The 15,323-nt window shown below is 37.5% G+C and overlaps 1 protein-coding gene across 2 annotated transcripts; it reads left to right on the top strand.

Annotated features, from left to right (window-relative positions):
- Positions 1-1,484: 1,484 nt before the first annotated feature.
- dnase1l1 (deoxyribonuclease 1 like 1) lies at positions 1,485-13,540 on the top strand. Of its 2 annotated transcripts, XM_088931039.1 has the most exons (10): positions 1,485-1,584; positions 4,070-4,213; positions 4,999-5,087; positions 6,167-6,256; positions 6,878-6,990; positions 7,725-7,837; positions 9,085-9,242; positions 9,519-9,615; positions 11,031-11,089; positions 11,800-13,540. In XM_088931039.1, exons 2-10 carry the CDS (start codon positions 4,079-4,081, stop codon positions 11,810-11,812), a joined length of 867 nt encoding a protein of 288 aa, XP_088787165.1. In that variant the 5' UTR covers positions 1,485-1,584; positions 4,070-4,078; the 3' UTR covers positions 11,813-13,540. The 2 variants fall into 2 exon arrangements, with proteins under 2 accessions (XP_088787165.1, XP_088787156.1); XM_088931030.1 differs by having other exon boundaries at positions 11,031-13,540.
- Positions 13,541-15,323: the final 1,783 nt, after the last annotated feature.

A 15,323-nucleotide genomic window follows, 5' to 3' on the forward strand; every position in this document is an offset into this window, starting at 1 on the left:
GCTTGGCAGATTAATTTATGCACGATAAAAATCATAAGCAATTATAATGTGTAGACAAAATGACAATTAGAGCAGCATAATTGTGTTTGAAAGAGCTGTGCAAAAAAAGTATACAGAATTATATTTACTGAAGCATTGCTAAATTCAAATTCACATTTAAACTTAAAAACATTGAATGCAATGTTGAGAGCTGAGAGGATACATGCTATCCAAACATGAGTTGTGAGCAGGCACTGTAAGTTAGTCGAGAACTGAACATGTCTAGTTCTATTGGGTGGGGCATTCCACCACTGACGAGTGTGAGGGTATTATGGCAGAGAGGGTGAGAGGTTGTCTAGGAAGAGATAAGACTGAAGGTAGGGAGGAGTAAAGTGTCTGAGAAAGTGGTTATTGAGACAAGAGTTTAGAATCAGATGCCTGCCACAATAGAGGCCAGTGGAGAGACTAGAGTAATTATGTAACGTGAAACACCAAGACAAGAACAGGTAAGGCAAGCAGCAGATTTCTGGACGAGCTAAAGCGAACAGAGACCATAGGCAGAGAGGCTGGCAAAGACAGTATTACAATAGTCAAGACAGGAGAATACCAGGGAATGGACTAGAAAGTGTGTAGAAAGGGGGGAGGTTTGCAAATGTTACTTAGCGTTCTGGTGCACTATGGCTGCCGTCGCATCATCCAGGTGGATGCTGCACATTGGTGGTGGTGGAGGGGAGTCCCCATTACCTGTAAAGCACTTTGAGTGGAGTGTCCAGAAAAGCGCTATATAAGTGTAAGCAATTATTATTATTAATTATGAAGAAGGGACTTGAGAGGACTTGGGGAGATCCACAGAAGGGGAAGAGGGAGGGAAGAAAAAGAACAAGATGATGGTAGTGATACAGAAAGAGACATTGGCATCAATGCGGGGAAAAAGAAAGGAAGATTTATAAATGACCAGCATAAAACTGATACATGAAAGCTATGGGAAGAGATAAGAAGACTCGGGGAGTTAGTGTGGAAAGTACTAGAAACCAATAAAACCAATTAAATCAACATCGATGGTGTGTAAGGGGGTAGGAGTACACAAATTGTGCAAAGAAGCATATCATATAAATTAAGATGCATATTTCTGTGCAGAAAAGAGCTAGCAGATAACAAATTCCTGCAGGCTAGAGATTCTCTAATGGATTGTATAGCATTGTTGCAATTAATGCCTTTTAGATTTTTACAGTTTGCATGGTATAGCAGTCCAGTTCACTCTTGCAAAGCAGATTCCAAAGTTATGTCACTGGGCAGGAGAACCAAACTACAGCCTGCCACACACGGCTCCCAAAATGAAAATAACTGGCTTGCTTCATAGAGATAGCTAACCAACAAGCTTGTGTCACAAAGATTGCTGCTACAAGCAGCTCTTCCCTTCTTCCTATTGCTTAAAAAAACCGGGCTGCCTAGCCTGTGGGAGGGGCTGCAGAGAAGCAGATACAGCTGGCAGTATTTAGTCATCAGAGGAAGTGAACGTGCTGTGTTTTTCCAAAGGAGAACTGAGAGGAGTGCTTCAATTAGCCGAGCGGCTAGGGATTTGAACTACCTCCTGTAACCATTAAGGTAAAGATTTTGAGTTTTGAATGTTTTTTTTAATTGGATTTAATGTACTTCTTTCTCTGCTGCAAGTTATTTTTTGTTCCATGTCCTCTGAGAAGAATTGGCCTCTGCCAAATCTGAGTCTAGGAACTTCTAGAAATAGATCATCTTTCTGGCAAACTTTCCCTTTCCACTGATACATTCAGTTTAAAACAGACTAATCTTAACATGATGAAATAAAAATTGGATCTGATGAAGTGTGCAGTACTTCACAACGAAAGTCATTTAGCAAACCTTTATCTAAAATGACTTTCAAAGAAACTAGGGAGCAAACAACAACTGTTACTACTGGTGCTTGTTGTGTAGGTCATTTCACTTGTTTTCCAAAGGAGGGAGCACTAGGAAAGCACAAGTAATTTACTCAGAGCAATACACAGTGAGTAAAAAGGAGAACAAAGAACCTGGTAAAAGACATGTACAGTATATCTGTAATGAGAGCCGGCTCCTGTAATTTGATTATTTTCAAATCCAAAAATGAGGGGGACACTTACTTCAAGAGAATACTATTGTGTAAGTGCTTCACAAAATGCGATCTTAAGAGTTGCTTGCATTCTAGTTTTGTACTGTACATGATTATACGGTATAATTGTTGTTTAAAAGTTCTTATTTTCCTTTATAATGCAGTTTGCTAATATCAAAAATAGAAATGTTGAAATGCAATTTATCTTGTGAATTCATTTAACCTGACATTACAGTTATTAAGTCATATAAATTCTACAGATGAGGTTTGCCTGCTTGTATTTCTTGATGATGTTTTGGGTGTCAGCTGTCCATTTGCCTTCCCTCATCTGTTATGCTCAACACCTCTTTTATGATGTTACTTTACTTACTGGGATGTGGTTCATGGAGCTGTTTCTGATTATGTTTGTGTTACGCTAAAAGTGTAATCAAAGCGTTCAAAGGGGGTGGCAGACTGATACATTAATTAGTTTTCAGTGCTGTTTAGAGCCTAATGAAATAGGGTACTCAATGGATCTTAAGACAAAAAGAGGAAACTGGTTAGTTTCAGTAGTCACACAGTTTTATGGTGGTTAGATGTCGGGGCTTAAAAAGCACCATTCAGATAGTTCTCCTTTCTCATGATGATAACTTCACAATTTACAGTATACGTTACGAAAACTGTACATGTATGTTTAATTTAGGAGGTAAAGCCAAGGAACTGCGCTAACGTGTTTCTTCCAGTCAAGATGTATGATGTGGTAAAATCTGGCTGTTCGATATTTATTGTGAAGAATGAATCACACAAATAAGTAGGAACAAACATATGATTTCACCGCAAATTCAAACTCTAGATTTGCCAATTTCTTTTTTAACCCGTTTGATTTGTGCACTTAGCCCAGTAGCTCTGCCTCTGTAACTTGTTTCCCATACTGCTTCAAAGCAGCTTTGCATTAAACACGCTCTATCACAATTGTATTCACATTTTGTTGAAAATGAGACAATTGGTAAGAATTAGCTCAATATATTTGTAGTAAGATGAACCCCCTACAGTATTAAGATTTAAGTTTTAAATTTACATGACACAGTATGTGAATTGTTTTTGCGATGGGTATCAATGCAGCTGTGTATATCTTTAACTGTATATATGATTCATCCATACATCTATCCATTTTCACTCCACTTCTGCCAATTCAGAGTTGCGGGGAAGCTGGGTCTTACCCCAGCTAGCAACAGGAGCAAGGCAGGGTGCACTCTGGATGGGACATCAGTCCATCACAGGCAGACACACAGACAGATACAAACACCCTCACACCTGGGCCAGCTTTCCCAAAAGCCACTTAAACTATCATTATGTCTTTGGACTGTGGGAGGAAAACGGAACCAAATACAGATGACAAATTTAATTTGATTAACTTGTTGAACTGCTGACTGGATTGCGCTTTCTGTGTCTAACTGCCCTCGATAAAAGGCTGTGTTCTGAAATACTGAGTTATTTTCATTGGTTATGGCTGTCTTCTTTCAACTCTATGCAAAAACTTAATTTTTTGTTTTTATCCCATGCAGTTTCAGGGATTTTAGCAAACCCCTGGAACTTGGAACTTGACATTACCTTTCACATGATCTGGATTTTTCAATTTTTTGTGTTAGGGAATTTTTCTATAAAATGTTAGTTATTTTTTAATGAGAGTATAAGGAATGAGAAAGGAAACTTTCTAAGTGTAGTCTAATCTTGCAACAGTGTTTAGACACTTCAGTTCAACCTGTGACCCAAACTAGTTATTACCTGGGCCATACTGTTACCCCTGTAACTTCAATTACATTATCACGTTCTATATAGTAACAGTAAAATAAAATCAAATCCCTATGTCAAAGACACCTGGACATGAAAATAATACACTTTTTTTTCAAGAACACAGGTTCTGAATAGCATGTGATTGTACTGGGAGTGATTTAGGATTTGAATGCAAAGTATGGTTAAAGTATGTGGTAACATTTTGTCCCCTGACAGCCTCTCATCATGAAATCAGCCAGGTTCCTCCTATGCTTCCTTCTTCTCGAAGCAGCTTCAACGTTTAAAATATGTTCTTTCAACGTCCAAAGCTTTGGCGAATCCAAGTCCTCCAATGAGAAGGTGATGTTAAGTTTGGTCAAGGTGAGTCTCGTGACATGCGCGAGAAAAGAGCAGTCTCCTGGGAAACACTGAAAGATTGTTACCATATGTACATGCATATGAACTGTAACAGGAGGAGTCCATTCGGTCCATCTAGCTCATTTTGTTTTTCTGAAGCCAATTGACCCCAGGATCTTATTCAGCCATTGAAAAGAAACCTCTGTACCAGTTTCACAAATATGGCTGGGCAATAGAGTTGAAAATGATTCAGGTTTCTCAGTGTTGATGGTTACAGTATTCACTGCTTGTTCTCAAGTTCCCAGACCTGGGAGCATGATGCAGAGCTGAAAGACCACCCAATAATTCCTCTTCCCTTCACTGATGCACACTGTGCTAGGCCATACACCCACCCTGTTTGTAGAACATTGCCACTGCTCTGTTAGAACTGGATTATCTGCTGCCTAATAAGGGAGCAGACAAACCACCAGCTCTTTTCTACTGATTATGGCAAAACTTCTCTGCAGAGATTGACGTGCAGTGATTGTCATTTTTTAATAAATAAGCAATTACATCTCGGCTGTCTTCCCGTTAATCAGGTTAATTGAGATGTAAACCAGAAGCTAGGGCAGAGCCGTGTTCAGAACTGAATGGAGAAGGTTAGTTGTTGGATACCACTCGTACAATTAGACTGTGGTAAAGTGCATGGATCATACTTCTGCCAATGCACAGAAAGTGTCATATGAAGGCCAGAAATTAAAAGTGCTCGGAATGCTTTTGTGATCCTTGCTTGGTGTGTGTTCGTCACTGTCTTCTGCTTCTGCCACCAGATTGTGTCGCGGTGCGATGTGTGTCTGTTGCAAGAGGTGCGTGACAGCAAGGGGCGGGCTGTCCCAAAGCTGATAAGAGCTCTGAACAGGTACCCTCTCCTCTGCACGGACATCTCTCGTGGCTGCAGGCTTGCCTGGTCGTTCCACAGCATTTAACCAGGCTTGCAAAGTTTGCCACAGTGTCTCAGTCAGTCAGTCTCCCACAGAATCAGTTAAGTAGCTCAGGGGAAATTGTATGCATATCATTAATTATATGGAATTTAACTAATTTTGCAGGAGAATAGCAATTAATTGAAAAATGTCCACAGAATTTCCCAGGCAGAAAAGTGTACTCAACCACAACGTAATGGGCATAACTTGAACAAAGTCTGTGCTAGATCACCTGAGTATGCCATAGCAACAAACTGTATTTTTTTTATCAATTTAATAAAATAAATATATCTGAGGGAAATATTGCAATTCCCAACAAAATAAGCAATATTTCCTTAAGATATATTTATTTCCAAGATAATAAAATAAACATTCAATATGCATTTTGTTTTTTGAGTTTTTGTTTAAAACAATAAAAATTATGTTGCAGTAATTACTGTAGGTAATAGGAAATCACCAAATATTAAATTAACATTCAATAAACATTCAATTTGCATTCTAGTTTATTTCAAATTAGTCCTTTAATTAATAAGGACAATTGTCCTTTCCTAGTTTACTTCCTGCTCAGGATGCAATGACTGCTGCATTGGATCTTAAATGCCTCTTTAAACTGCATAGTCGAGAAGCTAGGTGCACCACAAGTCCTTAAAAAGTCATTTTAGCTGGTGTAGTTCAATTCTTACTATCAAAGTATTGCAAGTCAACTCAACACAATAAACTTCAGATAGACTTCAGAATCAACAATGAAACACACATCAGGTAGAAACTACACGGAAGGGCATTTATAATGGAAAACGGTAAGTACTTTTTACACAGAAGTTTGTGGGAGTTTGGAATAAGAAACCCAGTCTTGTTGTGAAAGCTGATAATCTGGAAGGTTTTCTGGAAATGGCTGGATGTGGTCCTTGGATCAATTAACTACTAACTGCCAAATAAGTAGATTGGTCGATTGACCTCGTCTTATCTGTGACTTTTTAGTTCTTATATAGTGGCTCATTGTTCTATTTCGATTCTTTAGATATGACGAAAAGCACAAGTATGACTTTGTTGCAAGTGGTCGCCTTGGAAGAACAGAAGCATACCAGGAGCAGTACGTCTTTGTATACAGGTGAAGTATCTTTGACTGCAAGTCCATATTACTTCCCTGTCTTCTCTCTTGAACCCTGAAACTCAAAACAATAGGTCTCAGTTCTCCACTCACCTAATCATATACTGTATCTAGCTAGACCTCCCAAGTGTTGTCTTCATGGTGAACTGTAGTTCCGTAGGGTTTATGGGTCTCTTCAAATCATCATCAGTTTCTCACCAATGCAGGAGGCTTAACTGACACCTTTACTAGAGTACCTTTCAAAAGGTCTCTCAAAAAACACTAAATACTTTTCATCAAAGGAAAGTGCTGTGGATATTAAACATTGTTCACAAACTGTCCAAAAGAGAAAATCTTCTCTTTAGCAGAAACATACTGAATCTGGCATTCAAAGAGGAGACCTGGGGTATTTAAAACCAGAAAGAGCAAAAATTTAAATGTACTTTTCATTCAACCTATTAAAATTTGGAAGGATCTTACTTTCCAACCCTCCAAAAGTCAATGTCTGACTAAGTGGACCAATTTAGAAATGAAACAGAATATGTAATGGAGAGCTTGGCTAGACCAAATGAAAGCCAGATCATGATTTGGCTTTCCAGGAATTGAGAGTTTGACAACCCCATTAACCTGTTTTCTACACAGGTCAGATCAAGTTGAGGTGAAAGACAAATACCAGTACCCTGACAGACAGAAAGGGGATGTCGACGCTTTTGCCAGGGAACCTTTTGTTGTGCATTTTTGGGCTCCAAAAACTGGTCAGTGTTCAACCATGTTTACAGACATTTATGAGCATGGTACAGTATGTGCATTGCATTGCTATGTGCAATTTTGAAATTGGTGATTTAGCAAATGCTGTGTTCCACGCTTATTACAGAGGCCAGAGAAATGTGCAATTACTACTGGTGCTAAGTACTAATTGATATTAAAGAGTACAGTGAGTTAATGGCAAACACAGAGCCATATCAAAATGTGCTTTTGATATTCCACTCTGTAACTTCTGAAAGTGGCTGGTTGGTTTTGATCACAAAACTGTGATCATTAAAGTAGTAATAGTGGTGGGAACAATTATTAAAAATAACATTTTAAAATTATTATTACATTAAAAACTATTACAGACGTTTCACAAATCATGTGTTTGTAACAACTGAGCCTCCTAAGCCATTGAGGTGCTCATAATGCAGCACTTTGCTTTCAAGACTGAAAAAATAGGCAATCAATATGATGATTAAAAACTATTTGATTAAAGAACGGCCAGACTCTTGTAATGGAATGGAAGGATGGTTGCTACCCCCAATCCTCTCTTTAAAAGCGAGTTTCTTACTGCCGTTTATAATGCCAAGCCAAACATTAGTCCAACTACTTTTGTCCAAACCACTCCTAGTGCATAAATGTCCAACACTTTTTAAAAGCTGCTTTTTCTCCCTGGGAGGTGCTGAATGCTGTCGAACGGTTTCTTTTGTGAGTGAATGCCAGCCTTCTTTTCTTCCAGTGGTGAGAGATATAGTCCTCATTCCCCAGCACACAGCCCCAGCAAACGCCACCAAAGAGATCGACGAGCTCTATGACGTCTTCCAAGAAGTGAAACGTCTCTGGAAAATTAAAGTGAGAATATATAAGATGCTGGATCATTTTTTTTTCACCTCCAAGTCCTGCTAGGATTGTCAGTTCCCAATTTAGTGTTTTACATGTGGAAAAATAGCACACAATTTCCCACACTTAAACACACAATGAAAGGCCAGATTTTTAATCCAAGATTAAAAGATCCTCTCTGGATACAGTTTACATTTAAAGATGTTAATAATCCAAAGCATCTAAATCACTGTAACACAGCAGTGAAGAGTTTAAGTTCAAGATGCTTATACACAAGTTAAGAATAAGAAATATTTTGTCATCATCTATAGTTTAGAAATGTATTAGAAATATCAGAATCACTTCAGGCATTCTTTCTAAATTAAATGAAAAATAATGTGGTGGTGGGAAGGAAAACGTTCTCAGTGAATGATTTCCCATTTCATAGTTAATAGTGATTCCACCAACAGAATCAAAATCCGTCCAAAATGTAACCAAAACATGATCTGAAATAACATCTCATCAGACTTTTATAGACTAGTTCTGCATAAATAATAAACGCACTCAGCCTAATGTTCTGTAATACAGAGTGATGTATGATGTATGAAGAGCAGGGGACTTTTTTGGGTGACACTGTAATGGGACCTTTCATCTCTCCTGAAGGATGAGCCCAAAGAAACTAAGTAACTTGCTCAGGGCAAGGTCAAGAGTTGACTGTATCACCCAGTCACCGTTCAGCAGTGATCTGATAGCTTTGTCTGAGTCATATTGACCCTCTGATTCCCAGGGGCACACAGTTCTCCCAGTAGGTCCCAATCTTTCAGGTTTTAATATGGTCTTGTTCTTTAGATCCAAGATGTGTCTTCCACTTCCTCTGTTCAACAAACAATGAGTGCTTCTGAGTCATTAATGCTTTGGAGTACAAGGAATTACAGATCTATTAGCTCTTGAGAAGATGTTTTCCCTGCATGTACCAACAAGTGTGATGAGGCTATAAAGTTTGACTTCCATCAAACCTAGAATGCCCAGTATTTCCTCAACTTTCTCTGCAACAGTAACGTCCTTGCCCATAACCTCACTGGGTTCCTATAAGTTTGTTTTTAGCAGAGGGATCTTCTCCAAGCTGTGGGGATTTATGTGCTGTAAGAAGTGTATGAGCTGGTTGTGGTGGTGCCTCTATTATAATTCAAAATGATGTTTGCACTCTGTTACTAGACTGTGTTGGCAAGCTGGTCAGATAAACAGTCATGGACTTTCTCTCCCTGTCTCCCATTCTGCAGAATGTGATGTTTCTCGGGGACTTTAATGCAGCCTGTGGATATGTTCCTAAAAAAGACTGGAAGAATATCCGCCTGTTCACTCAGCCAGGCTTTTTCTGGCTGATTGACAACAAAGCAGACACGACAGTGCGTGCCACCACAGATTGTGCATATGACCGGTAAGGAAATTGACGAGAGGAATAATCCCAAGTCCTGCATCAGATCACACCAGCAATGATATCAAGTCCAGTGAACATGGACAGAAAAGGACTGGAATGAGCATTTTAATAAGAAAGAAAAACAATTATCTTATCTCATATAAATTTAACATCATTTATATGATGCTAATGATGTTAATTATTCCCCATTGGAGATTCAGAGATCTCCCTTGATTTTATTTTGTTTTAGCTAAATGCAGCAATTTATCACTGGGTATTGTCACCTTTTTCCCCCAGGATCGTTGTGCATGGGGACTCTTTCTTCCAGGGAATTGTTCCACACTCTGCCAAGCCTTTCGACTTTGCCAGGGAGTTCCACCTCAGGGAAGATGAGGTAAACTAAAACTTAAAGATTTACATTTCGTCCTGCCTTACAATCTCTAAAACTGATCTCAAAACTATTTGAAAGTGTTAAAACATCAATCTTGCGGCAGCCCTTCCTGTTACCACACAAAACAGACATTTCTTGTGTATGACTCCCGGAAGATCTGTGAAGTTTGCAAATACTACACCATTTACTCAAGTAAAACCATAGTCATAGAGCATCCTTCTGTGCTCCAATTTTAGATCTAAGGAAATAATTTGATGTTTCCAAATATTTCTCTTTTTTTGCCAAGAAAGGGACTTCCATTTCAGAGGTGATGTGTTACAATTTAGGTTTTCATGAGCTGCAGGTTATTTGAATGAAGCTAAATCAGCACAGTAATTAGTATGGTGGAATCATGAACATGTCTGCGCATGTACAGTAAGTGCTGTTGTCACAAAAATGTTTCCAGCACCTGATGTTGCCTTTAACTAGAATCTGAAAGCTCATAAAGCTAGATATTAATGAATGCTGTGCTGTAAACTGCATATACAGTATGCACACAGATAGAATATAACACAGTACAGCTCCAGATTACAGGAATGACTTAAAACCTTATATGCCTCTTAAAAATAGAATAAGTGTATAACCTTATAAAGTTGTAAGAGTGGCTGATGATGACTGTATAGGGCTAATTATGTAATGAACGTCATGCTACTATTTGAATATTTGTTGTTATTAAAGAAAGGGTGAGAGAAAGGAAATGAAGGAAACTTACAACTTTAGGGTGAGAAATTCATTCTCTAAGGATAATGATTATTTTATTTTTTTGTCTGTGTGCTGTTTTAATCTACTAAAAATATTCTGTGGTATTACGTTTTGCAATGCAGATTTCCTGTTCCTGCTTGTTCACATAATAACATGACTCATTCCCAAAGCATTTACTTAGAATTGCTTATCTGTTCTTAAAAAGAAAATTAGTAAGCAACAATCTTAACTATAAATTGATTCAGCAATATTTTCTTTTAATTCATCCCTCAGTCATCTGGATTTTGTTCCACCCAAGCAATCTGTTACATAGTTGGTCTAATTGACTGCATAATTATAATACTTCTGCAGTATCTAGTGTTCAAGGGGTTTTATGAATAACAGCACCTTTCATAAATATTTTGCATTATCTGCTTGTATACGCTTTTTCTTCAAGTCTAATAAACCAATTACTGTAAGTTAATGTTAAACAGACTACACAGAATGTAAAACAAATCAGGCCCTTGAAAAATTAAATTTGAGAACCCCGAGTCACGACTACTCTATAACTTAAGAAAATCGAACTGATATATTGGAGTCTGTTTAACTTGTCTGAGATTCTAGATAAAAAGATACTGCTGTAACTCTTTCAGTCTGGGTGCAGCATCCTGTGTATTGAAGTTGACTTTTAATTTCAGGCTCTGGAAGTGAGTGATCATTACCCTGTCGAAGTGGAGATAAAGACGACATCTTCTGGGTACAAAGAAAATCAAGTCCATCATGTCCTCGTCCTCATTGCAGTATTTGCACAGTGTTATATCATGTCATGAGTCTATGATGAACAGTTAAGACTCCCAGATTTTCCTCAGTGCAACTCTTTGGTTTGCCTTTATGGATGTGGATTGCAAATCTAGTGTGGTTCATTGATGTCCAGGCCTTCTCTCTTTGTGAGCATATTTTACAGCTGCTGAGCTCAGAAGAGTATGGCTCTGATCCACAAAGATTCTGTGGTCTCATTTGGAAAATCTGCAGTGTTTTTGTTAACACAAAAAAAACACAAAAAAACTTTGTGGAGCTAAATGAATCTTAGGCTACGACATATCATATCCGGTAAAGATCCAACAACCTGATCTGCTCCCATCAGAACCTTTTGTTAAGGACAGTCCCATTTCTCATAGTCGGTCAACTTTCACTTCAATCCAGACCTTGATAAAGTAGGACTTTAGGCTCAGAGGAGGTCATTCCCATAACTCTATTATAAAGGCTTTGAACTCTTCAAAAAGTACAGATCATCTGTTGATTTTAAAAACAACTGTTTCTAAAAAGTGTGAAGAAAATCTAAAAGGAACTATTCTATTCAAATACTGCCTTTTTGTACATTACATGAACTGGCAATAAAGGAAAAGAATAGAGAGGCTTGCCACCATATTTAACAGTCTACTTTCAATTGTCCCTTCATTTCTTTAGGCCTTGGATGTGAGGGACCACTACCCAGTAGAACTGAACTTGAAAGAAAGATCTACAAGCTTCCAGCAAGAGCTTACTGCATAGATCTGGACAACATTTAGGGCTTCTAAATTACATGAGCTGTAATTTGATTGGGATCTACACTGCAATAGTCTTGCAAAAACAACTTAAAGCATTTTTGTCTGAAGACAAGTTTTTTTTCTGAAATGAAAGGAACTTCTTACGACACAGATAAATGTGATCGGCAATACCTCTTCTCATCATAAATTATTACCTTAATCAGGCCCAAGCATAGGACACTTTCTTTCTATCCATTGAGTCACAATGTATGTAAATGTGTGTACCCTCAGCCTATCAGCCTTCACAATATGGTTGGGCAGTTTGTCATATAGTATATATTAAGAATTATCTTTGCACAACAATGTTTTTACAATGAAGCATTATACAGCATAAAAAGCAGACAGGGCCTTATCCTTTTTACAGTGACCCCCCATCCCTCAAAGGGTTTCAACCCATTGCACTTTGGCAGACCCCACCTCATTGGTGACATACAGTATTATACACTAGGGGTATAACCTGGAGTCTTACTAGAGTGTTATTAGTATTATTTTTCTGCTTGTTTTTGTCAGGGCAGAGTCTTAGCTCTACACTTGAACATCTTCTATGTTTCAGGTTTTTATCACAATGTAATTTCATGACGATGCCACATAATTCAGTATTTTTGTACAGTGGGTCTCTGCTCCAACATGAAAATGGTTGAGCTACACTGACAAAGAGGAGGCCCTTTATTAAAAGTCTCTTTACAATCATTCTCTGCATTTGAGCTGAACCAAGTGCTTTTCTCTTGTAAGCTAAATGATAGGCATTTATAATGATGACAATGATTGGTATTTATTATTTAAGTGCTTCTTTTTATGTCCATTATTCCCATAGTCAGAGTGGGAAATCAGGGAAACTTATTGTGACATATTAATTATTTTCTGATATTTCAAATTGTGATCTCGTATGTAAATGCACTGAATATTTCATGACAGTTACCAAACTTTGAGTAATGTTGAGCAGACTGAAATTAAAATAAATGTTGCTTTTTCACATCATCGGTAAAATCCATACGAGGCCTTTTAGCTCAAAAGTCCTGTGATGGCAATGTTACACAGTGCAATGTAAATTCTACCTTTCAAAATTATTTTGAGCTCAGAATAATTAATTAATTTCGGTGTATACAGTACGTCCACATTTATTAATCTGCTGTTAGATAACAGCAATGGTTTAGAAACAAGAATTAATCTTAATCATAATAATAATTGCTTACACTTACATATACTGTACAGTAAAGCGCTTTTCTGGACACTCCACTCAAAGCGCTTTACAGGTAATGGGGACTCCCCTCCACCACCACCAATGTGCAGCCCCACCTGGATGATTCGACAACAGCCATAGTGCACCAGAATGATGTATTCACAGGTTTGTGGCAAAAGCATTCACAGGTTTGTGATTAGCAGCCAATAACAATGCATCCCCGATGTTTGTGTTTCATAGGGTTTTTCCTTACTGTGGATGATATTACTGCTTTTTTCCGCTACTTTAAATGGTTTCATTGATTAAAATGTCTTTGAAATACTGACCATTGGCTCTGGATTGTGTATAAATTCAGTCCTGCTCTGTTGTGAGTGTTTACTAAAATACTTTGTACTGACTTTAATGTTATTATTGGAATAAAATTGACTTAAATGTGCAAAAAGCTGCATGTCTATATGTGCATTTATTACTTTTTAAAAAGCAGAAATTTACAATTAAAAGCAAAGATCTGTTCTGTTCATTGTACTATAATAAATTGGGGAATCTACCACATTTTAAAAAGCAAAAAAAAATCAAGGATGAATCTGAGTATTATGAGAAACTAGAATAGCGAATGTCTTCGGTACACTTTCCTTGTTCTTTTTTTAATTAGTCATGTTAATACAACGCTTGAAATCAGCTTACAAAAAATTAAAGATAATTTCTAATAAACTTCCCCAGTTCCTTGCCTTGCTTCTGCTCTTTCCGAGAACTACAGTATTTTACAGAAACTATTTTTAGCAATCCTGGCAAGTAATGCAATGTTATGAAACAATCATAACCAGCCTGAACATTCATAACACAGCACACAAACCAATACAATTCAAGAACTATAATGCACGTGATATACAACAAAGTGCATATTTCTTAAAATGTAGTCTATTTTTTGTGCTAGTGGAATCAAACCATATTTTGGATAACTTATATGGCCTAGTTGTGATGGTTTTGATTTGCCACTCATGCAGAAAGTTTACATTGGTACGAGAAAAGGGAGAGATACCCACATATAAAATATGTGCACTGTCCTTCTGAGCACCTTTGGATGCTAAAGTATTTGTATGTAGCACAAACCCTATTCTTTGCTCCACAGGATGGTCAGGTTAGCTGTTTGTGATGAGAATCATACCAGGAGAGTCGCTGTTGGAACCATGGGCTGTGGTTGGGTGGCATTGTTTTTGCAGTGTTCCTGAATGGACACAGCACCTATTGTGGAGCAGAGCACACTGTTGGCATTCTAGAGAAAGCAGCCTGCTGACAGGGTATTGACACAGCAAATCTCTTAAAGAGAACTCAGCCATGCCCACCTGCATGGCTCGAATTGTTCAACTGAGAACTCAGCTCATGGGCCCTTAATTTAAAGTATGAGTCAAGACCAACAGGAAAGGAAAGCTAGACATTCCTGATGTCTGAACTCTGACAGTAAGTGTCACTATGCATTTTTCTTTTTCCGGTGCGTTTAGTAAGTATTGACATAGATAAAGAGTCTACTTTAAAGGCTACAATAATGAACAAAATCTGAAACTTTTTGTATGGTAGCATTTTTAGCGGAATGAAACATTTCCCCTTTATATACAGCAACCTAATGCTGACTTATCTCTGAACTATAAGTGATAAATCAATTCTTTTTTTTAATAGTTTTTCATCAGATGTCTAAATTTTTTGTTTTGTTTTTGTCATTGCTCAACAAAAGCAAAATCATTAAAAAACGTTTAGAATTTTCTCAACAGACTATAGTCTAGTATGAGAGTTTTAATTCCTGTCTTGTACTGAAGGATTTCTTTACAATTAACAAATTTTGAGCATATTTTCCAGTGTGTAATTATCTTTGTATTTCAGATAGAAAACTATAAATATACTGAAAGCATGTTTTTTCATTAAATCAACAACAACAATTTTTAATATCGATTATCTGTTCTCTAAAGGCAAAACCATGTGTAAAATATGCATGTGTATGTGTGAGAGAGAAAGAGAAACTGCAGGTTAACTACTGTCAAAAGTAAACTAATTGTTTTATTAAAACATTAAATTTTGTCTGATGTTTTGTGTTGTTTGTGTGCACTCCAGTTGTGACCTGGGAACGTGTGTTCCTTACTTCATGAAACTTGAGAGAATAGTTTAAGACTGGTATTTCCAAATAAAACAAAATATCTTAGAAGAAGAGTTGCTTACATCAAGGTCACGAGTTT

Source organism: Atractosteus spatula, chromosome 2, assembly GCF_055471065.1.
Source record: "Atractosteus spatula isolate fAtrSpa1 chromosome 2, fAtrSpa1.hap1, whole genome shotgun sequence".
Taxonomy (NCBI): Eukaryota; Metazoa; Chordata; class Actinopteri; order Semionotiformes; family Lepisosteidae; genus Atractosteus; species Atractosteus spatula.

Bases quoted from the DNA above. Each gene is read 5' to 3' on its own strand.
- dnase1l1 (XM_088931030.1), top strand. From the start codon at position 4,079: ATGAAATCAGCCAGGTTCCTCCTATGCTTCCTTCTTCTCGAAGCAGCT. The intron at 6,991-7,724 runs GTCAGTGTTCAA...CTTTTCTTCCAG, and splicing joins TTTTTGGGCTCCAAAAACTG to TGGTGAGAGATATAGTCCTC. The intron at 7,838-9,084 runs GTGAGAATATAT...CCCATTCTGCAG, and splicing joins AACGTCTCTGGAAAATTAAA to AATGTGATGTTTCTCGGGGA.